This window comes from Drosophila busckii, chromosome 3R (genome assembly GCF_011750605.1).
Source record: "Drosophila busckii strain San Diego stock center, stock number 13000-0081.31 chromosome 3R, ASM1175060v1, whole genome shotgun sequence".
Lineage (NCBI taxonomy): Eukaryota > Metazoa > Arthropoda > Insecta > Diptera > Drosophilidae > Drosophila > Drosophila busckii.
Window position 1 is genome coordinate 3,571,229 of NC_046607.1, and position 14,515 is coordinate 3,585,743.

Consider the following 14,515-nt stretch of genomic DNA (forward strand, 5'->3'; position numbering starts at 1 on the left):
ATCGAATGTGTACTTTTCGATACTCGATAGAACTATCGTATATGCACTTTTTTTTTTTTGCGTTAAATATTCATAAATAGTTTATTAAAAATGTCAAGCGCATAGTTTTAGTATGTGTTTAAAAAGCTTATGGCTCGGCATATCATGTGAACAAAAAAGTGCGTCCTAAAACGCTAAAATACTACTGTGCAACGAAACGAAAAGTGAATCAGAACACATACACACACACACACAATAACAATATCAACAAGCGCACGCTTCGTTGCCCCCGCGACAGCCCCAGCCCTCCAAGAAATCGAAATCAAAACCATTAACTAGTTGGTCATTTGTTCTGCTGGTTACAAACGAAAAAATCAAAATGGAGCTGAAAGTATGGGTGGAGGGCATACAGCGCATTGTATGTGGTGTTACTGTGAATACAACCTGTCAGGTAATGCTGAGGACTTTTGCATATGCATACATATAAACATTGTTTCTAATCAATACAATACTATATGCTTAATTTCAGGACGTGGTCTTTGCCTTGGCACATGCCACAGGCAAAGTGGGTCGCTTTACCTTGATTGAACGCTGGCGTAATAATGAACGACATCTCGCCCCCAACGAGAATCCCATGAAGCTATTGCTTAAATGGGGCGAGTATGCAAATGATGTGCAGTTTATATTGCAACGCTCCGAGAACAAGCAGCAAGCAACAACAGCACAGCAGCAGCAGCATCAGCAGCAACAACAACAATCGATTAACAATGCAAACAATAATAATGTTTATGCTGTCATGGCAACGAAGAAGCCGCTAGGACTTAGTAACACCAACAACGAGAGCAATGTAGTGCAGCCACCGCCCACTTTGCAAAAGCAAAAATCTAGCGTAGAGCTTAGCTATCGCAATAAGGAATTGAAAAAGAGTTTTGGGTGCGTATTTTTTAATGTAGGTGCGCAATAGAGCTGAAAAACTAATCATGTAACTATTTTTTTATAGCGGCTACGATGCTAAGCAACTAGACAACATTGGCATAGTCAAAGGCATTCCACAGCTCCAACAGCAGCAGCAGCAACAGCAACAACAGTTGCAGCCCAAACATGAGAAATCTCTATCGAATCCATTGGACATGACCAGCAGCACTACAGCAAACAATGCGCCCGTTTTAAACGATTATAATGATTTCTATAACAACAATAGTAATCAGCACATTTACAGTCAGCTGAGCAAATCTAGCAACGAACTGCGACGCGCCAGTCCCAACGAGCTGTGTTACAACAATAACAACAACAACAATAGTATTAGCAACAGCAGCAATGAACATATCTGCGACATATATGCAAACAACAATAACAACTCGCCCGAGCTATACAAGCAAGCGCCAACGATTTCGTCAAATGGAGCACTAGTGCCACCGCCATATCGTGATCCACCACCGCCGCGCAACAGTCCCATGTGTCAGAGCCAACAGCGTTTTCCCAGCAGTAATGCTGAGACCATATCCAATGCATCCTCCTCAACAAATCCATTTATAAATGACTATGAACAGCACAATAACAATAATAATAGTGGCAGCAACAGCGTTAATCAGTGCATGGATGAGGGCGAAAGCATGTTTCAGGCCACGCAATATAATGATCTGTTGCAGCTCATTAAGTTCCAGCGTGAGAAGATTACAACACAGCAAATGGAACTGCAAAAGGTAAAGTCAATTAATAGACAAATAATAGTCATTGCCATATATTTATAAATATTATTTCAGTTTGATACGGAGATCGTGTTCTTGGAGAGCAAAGAGCGTGATCATGCGCTTGAGTTGGAGGCCATATCACGAGAGATAAGCAAGGCGGATCAAATTTTTAGAAAAGGCAGTGATCAGCTGCAAACGCTGCAGTATGTGGAGGAGGAAAATGAGTTGGTTAAACAGCAGGAAAAGACACTGAAATCAGAAATTGCGCTATTACGCTCCAAGCTGGCAAACTGTGAGACGGAGCTGCTGCAATGCAAGAATAAAATGCGTTTACTTATGGATGACATTGAATTGGAGCAGCAGAGCAATAGGTAAGCACAAATAACAAAATATAAATTGCTCTCATTATGAAATTATTTCTTCTCTTGGCAGGCAAACAGTAGAGCGTGACTTTCTAATGGAAATGGAGCGCATACAGACTGACATTGATCAGGCGCTGCATAATACAGACACGTCTAACAAAACGGCTGATAGTCTGAAAAAAGAGCTGCTTATGATTGAGCATGCGATTGTGGAGAAGAAGCGCCAAGTGGAGCAGCTTGTCAACGAAATGAAGGAGGTGAATCTGCAAAGTCTGACCGTAACCACCACCGAGGAGATCAAACATATGCTCGAGGGGCAAAATAAGCACAGCAGCCGTCGCATTATTGGCTCGCCACGTCAACTGGAGACGGCAGTGCCCACCAGCAAGAATCCGCACGGCGTCTGGGTGTAAGCAACGAATATACACACACACACACAATATCTAGCAAAACTTTGGGAACAAAGACAAGGAAATGATTAACATATCTAGTACGATCTGCAGTTGTACTTATATCACAATATTCGAACACAAATTTAGAACGATTTCTTTTACAAATTGACAGATATTTGCATATTTTTCAAAACACACTACCTTATGGATCTCTAAAGCAATGTTAATTGTTACAAATTTACACACACATTCCCATTTAAAATCATACACACATACACACCTAACTGTTTATTAGCAAACTACTGCACTAATTTCGTTAGAATTTTATTATATTCACTTGACTAGTTAATTATTACTCTTAAATAATATCACAAATGCCTAGAAAAAAACATTGCCACATTCCCCATACGTACTTTTTATATTTGTTTTATGTACTTATGTGCTATATATATATATATATATTATTATAATTATATATATATATATATATATATATATATATTTTAATTCTATAACATATTCTTTGTTGCTAGTCTAAATAATATGTTACGAATGATCAATTCACAATGCGCCTTTAGTTGTTTAGTGGAGAACAAAAGTAATTTGTTGCAATAATTGTTTAGAATGGAACTGTAAACGCATTTTTAAGACATTTAAGTTGTGCTGTTAGTGATTTTAATGCATCATCAGTATAATTTTTTATAATAATACTATAGATTGAGAATATACTTATATATTATACATATTGTAGCACTTAGCACAGCTTTAGCAAACAAATTAGCAATGCTTTGTTGAAACTATTTCACATTTAAAGTGTTTACAAAACACAAAACAATAATTATGCAATTGCAAAACTTGTTAAACAATTTAAAACTTACCATAAACAAAACCATACATTTGTAGACTTTAAATTAAATGCATTTCTTGCAGTAGCTTTTATTGCAATATGCAGAAAATCGAATACAAATCGCTTATGTATTTTATTACATTGAATTTTCAAAAACGTAATATTTAAATAATTACACATATGGTTCCACAACAGCAATATAAACATAGATATATTTATTATATACACAAATACTATACATATATAATTGAATTAATTAACTAAAGCAACAACAAATATTTAGAACGAATTCAAATTGCATTATAACTTTTAGCTAATAAATAAAAGATTTTTTTATGATTTTTATTTCTCTGAAACTCGAATTTATTTGTTTTTCTATCATTAAATCAGACACCTACCAATTTCACAACAATTTTCAAGCGGCATACGAAGCAGACGACGCCGAGCAACAGGAACACGAAGCCAAGGACTTTGCTGTTGCTGTTGCCGTTGCCGTTGCAACCAGCACAAAATCAGCAACAATTGCTGTTGACAGCTTCAGTTGGGTGCTGTGCCTGGCCAAGTTTGGTCCTTTGCTATTAGTCGAGCGAGATAGCGTTTATCAATTGACGTACGCGCGCGATTCGCAAGCGAATTTAAAACGCGTTTGCATTTTTTGTTGCCTAACTTTGTGGGCAAGCAAACAAGCTCGGTATTTTATTTGTCTTCAATCGCGTTCACACAATCTGCAATAAACGTTTTTGGTCAAGCACAACAAAAAAAAATAGACATTAAAAAAGTATATATAGAAGAAAGTCCTAAATAGATGACAGCACAATTTCTTGCGTTTTTATGACAGCCAAATGTCCACAGCCAATGATTGAGATAATGTTAATGGCAATGTGCCGGTGATGACCGTTTTTTTGTTGCAAGACTTATGATACGTTTGTTTTGCTTGGCCTTGTGTTTATTGATAAGCCAGCTTTATAATTTTATTTGCATTAAACAAATTTATGCAAGTAAAATCTTTTCTTAAAGCCGAAGCAAAAGGCTTTTTTTGGTGTTGAATAAATAATTGCAGAATTAATTGTTAAATTCTTACGCACTAATCGCTGGCCTATTACAGCATTAATTTGAAAAGTTGTGCTTAATTAAAACGAATTAGCATTCTTGCGCTCACAATTGAGAGCTTAAGTTAAAGTGAAGTGAAAGTATCTGAAAAATGTACTAATGCGTCAGCGCTTTCTATTCAAGCAGTGTGTGAAGTCAATGGACGTGCTGCAGTCTCCGCTGGGAGCTAACTGTGCAAATAATGAATTTTCTTCTACAAATCTTATTTGCTGCCCAGTAAGCAATTAAGCAAGCCAAGTGAAGTTAACGCAACGATTAGCTAAAACTTTAAATATGGTATACGGACGCAGCATTGCGATAGGCATTGGCCTAATGGTCATTATCATGTTGCTATCGACGCTGATCTTTTATTTAAGCTTGGGTAAGTAATGTATGCAAATAGTTCGAATCAAAATCTAAACCGTAAACATTAATAAATTGTAAGAGGCTCAAGTATTTTTAAGTAATTTCAACTAAAATGCCATAAAAATAAAGCGTCGTCAGACAATTTCCATATTTATTTTCTTCGGGCGGCTGCTTGTTACTTTGGTTGTTCTGTTTCTTCTGTTTTATGAGCCGCTCGTTTTCTTCGCGTGCACATCTTAAATCTATCTTTTATATCGATATATGTATACGGCTTGTATTATTATTATTATGTTTTTATGTCGATTTGCCTATTGATTTGCAATACGTTTATGTTTGATTTACGCCATGTTAGGCTTAGCGGGTCGTATACTTGTTATGACAATGCTTTATAGTTAAAGCGACGCACAAGCGGCAATGATATGAATTTATGTGCAGAGTCTGTTGCTTTAATGAAAATTGAAATGCTAAAGTGTTGCAAACGCATGGCACGTGCTCCCGCCCAAGGCGCGAGCTTCAATTCAACTTAACTCTTAAGCAACTGCTGCTGCTGCTGCTGCTTTGGCAGCTGTTGTTTTGCCCAAAGTGACGCAATGTGCTTAAATCAATTGAATTGTCTAGCTCTCTCAAGTTTACCACACTGAGCTTTTGATGACTTTCTAGCCAAACGCCTCGCTCTGGCCGTGTGGCCAAAAGCAATCAAACAAATCATAAAGTTGATTAAGTGGGCAGCATATTGTCAATTATCGCCTGATAAATGAAATTGCAGATGTAAGTTGAGTGACCAGAAAGAAAAATGTTAATCAATTTGCACAACTTACCAGAAGTATATTGACGTTGCAGCAATTGAATTTATAATCTATCTATATCTATACAAGCATTTTGCTTTGGTTTATTTATAGCAGCAAACAAAAGCCATCAAAAGTTTGGCGCACATTAAGTTTAATTGATTTGGTTTGCGCTTTTGTATTTATGGAGCGCTCTCTTTGTGAACTCTTTGCCGAACAGCAACTTCCCAGACACACAACAATCAGTTCCGCTCTGTGTAAAGATTACTCATACGCCACGTATTAGGCAAATTGGGGTTCAAGCAAACGTGACATATGAATAATAAACAAAAAATATGAGGCCAAGCGTATAAAATTCAACTATTCATCCAGCTACAGTTTCAATCCAAGACTGCTGACAATTTAATTTGTTAGGCCTTAAAGCGTACGCGTACACGTCCGACTGTGTCTCTTACTAATTATTTTGTGTACATTATTCAAGGGCCTTGTCCCAGGGGCAGCTTTGCTTGCAACAATGGGCAACAGTGCGTGTCGCAGCGTCAAATGTGCGACAAGCATCCCGACTGCGACGATGGCAGCGATGAGCATCCAGTTGAGTGCGGCAATCTTCATGGCAGCAAAGAGCTGTTCGATAAAATTGTACGAAATGCAATTGAAAAGCGTCAACGTCTGGCTTTAGTTGGCTCAAATGGCACTGCCGGGGAATTAGCAACGCCAGCGGGACACAGGAATCAGATCATGGCCATGCCATGTGGTAAGTAATTATGTTGGCAATCCTCAAAGTAGGTGCCTTGGGTCTGGCTGCTTGGACGCAGAGAATTATAATTTGATTTGCAGAGCAAAATGAGTTTTGACTGTAAACTGTTGAATAAAATAAAAGCAGCTCAGCAGCATTTAATCCCTCTGTTCCTTAAGACAACGTAATCCTTATTGATTTTTGAGATTACTATGCCCTTTAGCATATTATAATACGCAAGGTTGTTTTGAGTTGGCCTAATTAGAGATTTAAAAACAGCTTGCAAATTGCTTAAAACACTTTAAACTTCTACTGTACTTAAGTGTGTGCTTTAAAGCATAATAAATATTTTCATATAAACCGTATATTATGGTCGTGTGCAGCCTTGAGGACGTTTTTTCTGTTTGCCTATGCGCCTATTTGTAAGCCAGCAACTAATTATGTCTCTTTATCAATGTCATCGCAACGCGCTTAGATATCGTTACATATCCACGCAGCTGCCAGTGCGGCCAAGGTACGATACTCTACTGCGGTAAATACGCCAGGCTACGTCGCTGGCCACGCATTAGTGCCGAGGTAACGTATCTCATCTTCATACGCAATAATATGACGCTGCGCGAAAATGCGTTTGCCAACTTTACGCGACTGCAAAAGCTGTAAGTGCAAAAGTTCTAGTTTTTAAGTCTGAAGTTTGTTAGTAATATAAGTTTTTGCAGCACGCTAAAATTCAACAACATATCACGTGTACCGCTGGGCAGTTTCAACGGCTTGCCGCTGCTGGAACGCCTGGAGCTTAGTTACAATAACGTAAGTCAATTGCCGACGGGCAGCTTTAAGGATCTGCATGCAGTGCAGTGGCTATTTCTGGGCAACAATCAGCTGCGCCAGCTGGCCATGGAGAATCTGGCTGGAATGCAGCGACTGGAGTGGCTGGTGCTTAGCCACAATCGGTTGACGCTGCACAACGAGCAACTGCCCGAAATTCCAGCGCTACGCGAAATGTAAGTAAAGCAAAGTTTTTTGTCTGCATTGGGGTTCGCACTGCTTTTTGCTAGATTACAAACAAAAAAAGAGCGTTACAACAAAAAAAATATAAGCTGCCACTGGCACTTTATGTGTCGTGCACTCGTTGAGTTGGCGTATTCATGCGTAAAATACTTTACAGTGTCTGTGTGTCTAAAGCGCAAACAGAGCAGCATGCCGAATAGGAATAGGAAAAGGCAACTAAAGGGTGCACTAGAGCATGTGCTCTAATCATAGCCAAGGAAGCTGTTGAGCTGAGTTTGGAGTGGCATATGCCATAGCTGGCACAATAAATGTTAAACACAGCTGTATATGCAAATAAAATGTTTCTATAAACTGCCAAAAATAAAACAAACACTGTTACAAATTGTTTAGGGAAATCTTGCAAAACAATTTGCCAAATAGTTTTAATAGCTAGCAGCACTTACTTGCTTGAATGAAATATATTTAAAGACATTAGTCCGTACACCGAATTAAATAACGTAATGTAGTTTATTTTGTGTTAGTTTTAATGCTGCTACACTTTATTTTACAGCTACTTGGATTACAATCGAATTGAGTATGTTGGCGCTGAAACTTTTGCACAATTGGATAAGTTACATTTGCTGTAAGTATCAAGCTAGCTTTAAATACAAACAATAATGTTAGTTCAGGCTTTTGTTTGCCCACAATATTTGGCAATTTCAATTTCTGTTTTTATTTTTAATGCCGCCTTCGCTTCGCTCACATTTAAAACGCGTGCGTAAAGTGTCGAACAGTCTATTGAAATATGTTGTACTTAGATTTTATGGGGCGTATGCGTAATTTTTACCCTTGACTGCATTTCGCCTTTGGCTTCAGCTGCGCTATCACTTGCGCTACTATACGATTTATATGGGTTAGCTGTCAGCAAAAACAAAAATGAAAAGCTAAATAAATGGATGAAAAGCAAAAAAATATCCTAGCAAATTGCACATACGCACTGTTGACAGCAAAGCCTCAAAGCGTCTATTGAAATAAACACCTAGACGCTTAAATTTATGCGCCAATAAGCATAAATTTCGGCTTTCAATTGTTTGCACATAACATATGCTAGGACAATATTTAAATTTGCGTCGAGTCATGCCCACACGCACACACATGCACCTATGCTTATGTGTCTCATGTGTGTGTGTGTGTGTAAGATGTATGGCAATTTGTAGAAAGTATTTATCAGGCAACTTTGTCTGCTGGCGCACATAATCATTAATTTATGCATCAATAGCTGACAAAATAAGTCAATGGGTCGTCTGGGCTCCCGTTGCGCTGTTTTTTGGGTAAGTGAAAAAATAAATCAGTAGCCAAAATTGCCGCACGTAAAGAAGTGTGTTGGCTGCTGCTCAAAGTCAGTCAAAACAGAATAAAAAATCTATTTAGCTGCCCATAGTGCGTATATTGTGTTTATTAAAGCGTGTATTTTGCCTTTGTTTTTATCTCTATTAAAAAAGCAATAATAAGCCCGACTTTATCTACATTTTATTTCAATTTAAGTTTTATCTTGTTTATTTCAGCGATCTGCAGCACAATCGCATCACGCACATTCACAAAGCCGCATTTGCTAATCTAACAGCGATTGCAGATATGTAAGTATGAAACCAAAAGTTAAGAAACTGACACTAAGCATGAATTATGTAGCGCAATTAATTAACATAATCAACTTGGGTAAACAAACAAACGCACACAAAAACAAAAAGCAACCTACAACGCTAGACTCGTCCACAATAGGCTATGATAATATTTGAATTATTTGCTTTGCAATAACAATTGAGAGTAGCCTTGTGCGAAACTAAAACTGATTTACTCATAATGATACTAGCATTAATGTCTTATTAGCTACATATATGAACTCAAATAAACATTAACGTTGCCAAGTTGTGAGCATCCATATAGAATAAATAGACACAATAAAATGACTCACAATTGTTAAAGTTCATAAGTAGCTGGTCAATACGAATTGCAATACGATTTCAAGTCCATAAAAAGCTGCTTGAGTTGCCTTGAGTTAAATGAGTGAATATTATAATGTTAATGCTTGTAACTCGCCAAGATTTGATTTAGCTGAGTTGCAGTTTCTCAAAGTTTAATTGAATACAATTTTTGTCATTACTTTGTTGAAAGTTAACAATGCTCAATTTAAAAAGAACTAAATTCAATTGAAATGTAAAAGTTAAACTTTTGATATATTGCTTACTATTTTATTAAAATCTTGACTATGTAATTTCGTGTGCGTGTTTATTTATTATGCTGCTTACGCCCACTAATTTTGCTACTTATTGATTGTAAGCATAAGAAAGAATACAGCTCATAAAAATTTTAATAGCTTTTAGCTATTATAAGTTGGTGTTAGTTTATTAACAGGGCTTGGACTATGTGATTGGCTTCACTTTTATAAGAATTTTTTTAGATCAAATCAAATCAATTGAAGCCAGTCAACCATCACTTAAAGCTATTAGAATGAAATGTTTTGTGTTTTTTACAACATGTTGTACATAAATATATCAATACACTGGGGCAGCTTGTTTAATACAAAGTCAAGGCTAGCTTAATGCCCAACAGTCTGCCATCAGGCTGTGGCCATGTTCATAAATTTGCCAGCCCGTTAGCTTCATATATTTAAAGGCAAATACATCAGCATATCAATACTGAGATATGCTTGATGCTGTCACTTGACCAAAATTGACACACTAAATATGTAAGCAAATGTGTGTGGGTATCTGCTGGGACATTGTCTGCTGTCTTTGACTTCTTGTGCTACGCACACACAAGTTGACGCCCCGAGGCGCTGACAGCAGTGGCGTATAAACCAAACAGTGTTATGACCAAATAAAAATGCAAATAAATTTGTATTTTATGTGAAAACAATTTTGCCAAAGCAGCAACTGACGACGCATGCTAGCTGGACTGTAGCAGCTACAGCTACAGCTTGCCATAATGAAGCAGCTTATTGAAATTGGACCAGACTTTGGTTTTGGCCAATATCCATTCCATACCTAATGCCATAGCTAGCTGTGAGTGAAATCCTTTGAAATTGTAACGCCCAGCAATTGATGTTGATATACCGTTGGTATACAAACAAATATATTTATATGAGAGTGTATGTGTGTGCGTGTTTGTGCTTGCATGCAAATAAAATAATGCGCCTGCAAGCGTGCTGTGAATTTTCAAAGCGGTTTCAGTTACAGCACAACTTCAAGTTAATAAAACAAGTGCGACTTTTATGGCCAAGCTGGCCAACCAGGGCTGGCAACAAATGTCACTTCCAGCAGTAAGCGCAAATACATAAAGTTCTTGCTATTAATTAAATTAAAAATGTTAGCCTTTGAAGATTAGCCCTACGTTACAAATCGCTTGTAATCTGTCAGTTACGTACTTAAACGTTTTTACATTCATATGTGTGCTTTGTTTTGTGTGTGTCTCGTTTATCTTTAACATGCCGCTCACATTTCTGCTGAATTGTTATTTTGTTTGCTCCATGGGGCGCTCTGTGCAGTAGTCAGTCGTAAAAGATCGCAGCATCTAATTTGATTTTAGCTCCATACCTTGGGCAGCAACAGCAGCTCTTTATGGTCGGTCTTTATATAAACAGAATGAGTTGAATGACGTTAATTGCAGCCACTGATTTAAGCCCAGTACAAACAAGCATGTCGCACACGAGTACAATGGCCCTATGGGATTTGTTAATGGTACGTGCCATTTCCAATGAATGCTTAATACTTTCATTTATTTGTATAAATTGCCAAGCAGCACAGCAAAACGCAGCTGTTGTCTAATATTTGCAGTTGCAATATGATTTGTTTGAAAATTTATTAAAATAATTTAATTTGTACTAAGCTAAAAGTTAATAGCAATAACTGAAGTGAGATAAAATAACATATACTTTTTTTATATTTGCACATGTAAATTCCATAACGAGCGCCTTATGCTAAATTGCATAAAACTAAATACTTTATACAAAAATTAACTCAAAGTGAGAATTAAATCTAGTATACCCACTCTTGAATTATTACTCTTTTTTTGGCAGCTGCTCCAGCATACGTAGCGCCTTCAATGGCTTAGTCTGTGTGTGTGTGTGGAGCGTGTGCTGAAGCTTTATATGACAACAATGCGTGTGTCGGCAACCGCAGCTGGCCAAAGAGCTCACTGACGTACATTGAAGTGTGTGTGCCTGGGCAAGTGCCATAGGCATTATTTGCAACTCATGTTGGGTTGTGTTGCTGGCAACTTGTTGCCCGGGCTTAAGAAATATGTTAATTGTTGTCTGAAATTGCTAGTGTGCCCCAAAGGCATTAATGCCTAGACATTAATGCAGTTATTAAGTAGACTGTTTATGCCGGGACAACCGCAAGCAGCAGCAGCAGCAGCACAAAGCCGGGTCGGGTCAGCCTGTTTGACTCAAAACTAAATAATTGCCATTTGCATAAAATTGTTTGAGCAGACTTAATGCATAGACTATTAGATTGGGTAAAAGTGTCAGCATTTTTTTTTGGCACATATCAAAAAGCAATTTATGCTTGAAGTTAAACATTTGCTTTACGGCTAAGCTGTTGCCAGTGTGTGCAACTTTATCGCTGGCTAGCAATTACCAGTTAGTATAAAAGACATGTGGCGTGGGGGCGTTGCTTTTGTCTTTGTGCGCTGCCAGGCTATAAAAGCAAACTGTTTTGTTAGTTCGGCAGTGGCATTGATTGACCAGACAAGTGCAGCGAATGGAGCCAAAACGACATTTAGCATCAGCATCAACATCAACATCAGCTGCTGCACTTCACATACCATACCCAAAACACAAAGATGTTCATGGCCAAAACCAGACGTTGGCTACACTTTGAGCAAAGTTTTAATTGTAAACAAATTTACAAATTAAACAGGAAGCTGAGCTATACTTAAAATTTAGCTAGCTAATGTTAAAGTTAGTTTGATATTGATGCATTAAATTCAAGTAAACGCTAGAAGCGTTTATTATTATTTATGTATGTATATTATATTCATATTACCTTTACCTCTAAGTTTTCTAAGTCAGCCACATGCTTTTTCCCAGTGCACGCTTCTCATGAGTGATGCGCTTTTGTACTAAAACTGACCAACTTTTACACATATGTATACCAGTCTCAGTCTCAGTCCCCGCCCCAGTCACTTGCGCTCCAGTGATTTATATTATGCTCTGTAGATATTAAATAAGAATTTTCGCTATTATGTCTGTTGTCATTGTGTGGCGTTGTTTGTGCTTTTATTGTGTGACTTTTAAAGACAGCCAGCGACAGTAGTAAAAACAACTTTTTAAAGCTTATAATACGCTGTATGCATATCTAAATGTATGTTTGGCTAAAAGCAGCAAGAAAATTGTTATCAGTATGAAGACATAGCAACATTATGTGTATTATGCGGCGTATGCGCAATATTAAAATGTTTATACACTGTACATGCCATTTTGTTTTACAGCCGCCTCATTGGCAATCCCATTAAGGAATTATCTGGCAAAATGTTTCTGTACAACAAGCACCTGGATGCACTGTAAGCATGTAATGCTTTCTTTATTTTTGGGCTTTGGGGACTTAAATTGTATTTGTTTCGCAGCTCGCTGGCGCAGATGCCGTTGACTGTTAACGCTGAGCTGCTGCAACATCTGAACGTATCCTTTCTGAATTTGAGTGGCATACACTATGACTACATTGACTTTACAGCGCTGAATGAGATGCCGAGTCTCAAGTATCTCATTTTCGATGGCTTCTTCTATTGTTCCATGGTGCCGCGCGTGCTCATGTGCAAGCCCAAGACAGATGGCGTCAGTTCCTTCAAGGACTTGCTCAGCAAGCCAGCGCTGCGTTATTCCACCTGGTTTATGGCCACGCTATCTATAGTTGGCAACCTAATGGTGCTCTGGGGTCGCTTTATCTATCGCGATGAGAATGTGGCTGTCACTATGGTAATCAGAAATCTCGCCTTGGCTGATATACTTATGGGCTTCTATCTGGTGGCCATCGGCGTGCAGGACTTTCGCTACAGGAATGAATATCACAAGTATGCAGTAACAACTGCAATTATTCAATAAAACTAATTCAATACCTGCTCTCTAGAATGGCTCGCGAATGGACTAATAGCTGGCAATGCCTGGCAATTGGCACACTGGCCGTAAGCTCATCTGAGGTAAATCAAATTGAATACATTAACAAGTTTTACTATACATTTGAAAAATTGCAGGTCTCCATGCTTATACTGGCCTTTATGTCGCTGGAGCGCTTTTTACTCATTGCAGATCCTTTTCGTAGTCATCGCAGCATTAGCGTGCGCATCATATTCTTTGCTCTGCTCTGCATTTGGTTGACGGGTGTGGGCTTGGCTGTTACGCCCGTGCTGCTTCTGTGGAAGACTGGCATCAGTGGTCTGCATTCCGGCATCTGTTTCCCTTTGCATATACACGAGGCCTTTCCGCTGGGCTGGGAGTATTCGGCCTTTGTTTTTCTTGGTGTCAACCTGTTGCTGCTGCTGATGATTGCTTTGTTGTATACGGCGCTGCTCATATCTATATGGCGCACACGCAGTGCCACGCCACTCTCGCTGCTGGACTGTGAGTTCGCGGTGCGCTTCTTCTTTATTGTGCTGACCGACGTGATGTGCTGGGCGCCAGTTATTGCCATGAAGATTTGGGTATTCTTCAATTACAACGTCTCGGATGATATGTATGCCTGGCTTGTGGTTTTCATTCTGCCACTCAATTCGGCCGTCAATCCGGTGCTCTACACTTTTACTACACCCAAATACCGTAATCAGATTGTGCTGCGCGGCTGGAAAAATATCACTTCAAGGAACTGGCGTGGCAATGTGGCCAATACCACTGGTACCACCGCAACCGGTTCCTCACAGCAACCGGAGGACTCCACAACTATAACAGGCATGAAGACCACAGCGCTTACACTGACCCTAAGCCTCTAGATGTCCACCTAAAATTTATTTTATGTCTACAGTCTACCACTATGTAGTATATGTATTTATGTATATTAATGTACCTATGTCTATGTAAAACCAAGTCATTGTTAACCACACAAACAAATCCGTGAAATACATTCAATGTGATATTTGTAAATCAAACGCTATAAAATGGGAGTGGAACTGCGTTAGGCAAGATCTTGTCCAGACTTGCAAACTCGTTTACTGTAAACTTTTTAATTTGAATTTAAGCTATTGCTATAAACTTAACGGCCATGTTGATATCGATAATTACCTTAACTTGTA

The 14,515-nt window shown here is 38.4% G+C and overlaps 2 protein-coding genes across 2 annotated transcripts; both read left to right on the forward strand.

Moving 5' to 3' along the window:
- The first annotated feature begins 74 nt into the window (after positions 1–74).
- LOC108601899 (transcription factor mef2A) lies at positions 75–2,849 on the forward strand. The gene is made up of 5 exons (XM_017989876.2): positions 75–430; positions 509–912; positions 980–1,682; positions 1,743–2,041; positions 2,103–2,849. The coding sequence occupies exons 1-5, from the start codon at positions 359–361 to the stop codon at positions 2,443–2,445; spliced, it is 1,821 nt and encodes a 606-aa protein (XP_017845365.1). The 5' UTR covers positions 75–358; the 3' UTR covers positions 2,446–2,849.
- Positions 2,850–4,654: 1,805 nt separating this feature from the next.
- On the forward strand, positions 4,655–14,280 carry LOC108602590 (relaxin receptor 2). The gene is made up of 10 exons (XM_017990729.1): positions 4,655–4,742; positions 5,993–6,265; positions 6,723–6,903; positions 6,964–7,248; positions 7,806–7,877; positions 8,800–8,871; positions 12,725–12,796; positions 12,860–13,303; positions 13,360–13,429; positions 13,484–14,280. The coding sequence occupies exons 1-10, from the start codon at positions 4,655–4,657 to the stop codon at positions 14,213–14,215; spliced, it is 2,289 nt and encodes a 762-aa protein (XP_017846218.1). The 3' UTR covers positions 14,216–14,280.
- The last annotated feature ends 235 nt before the right edge of the window (positions 14,281–14,515 follow it).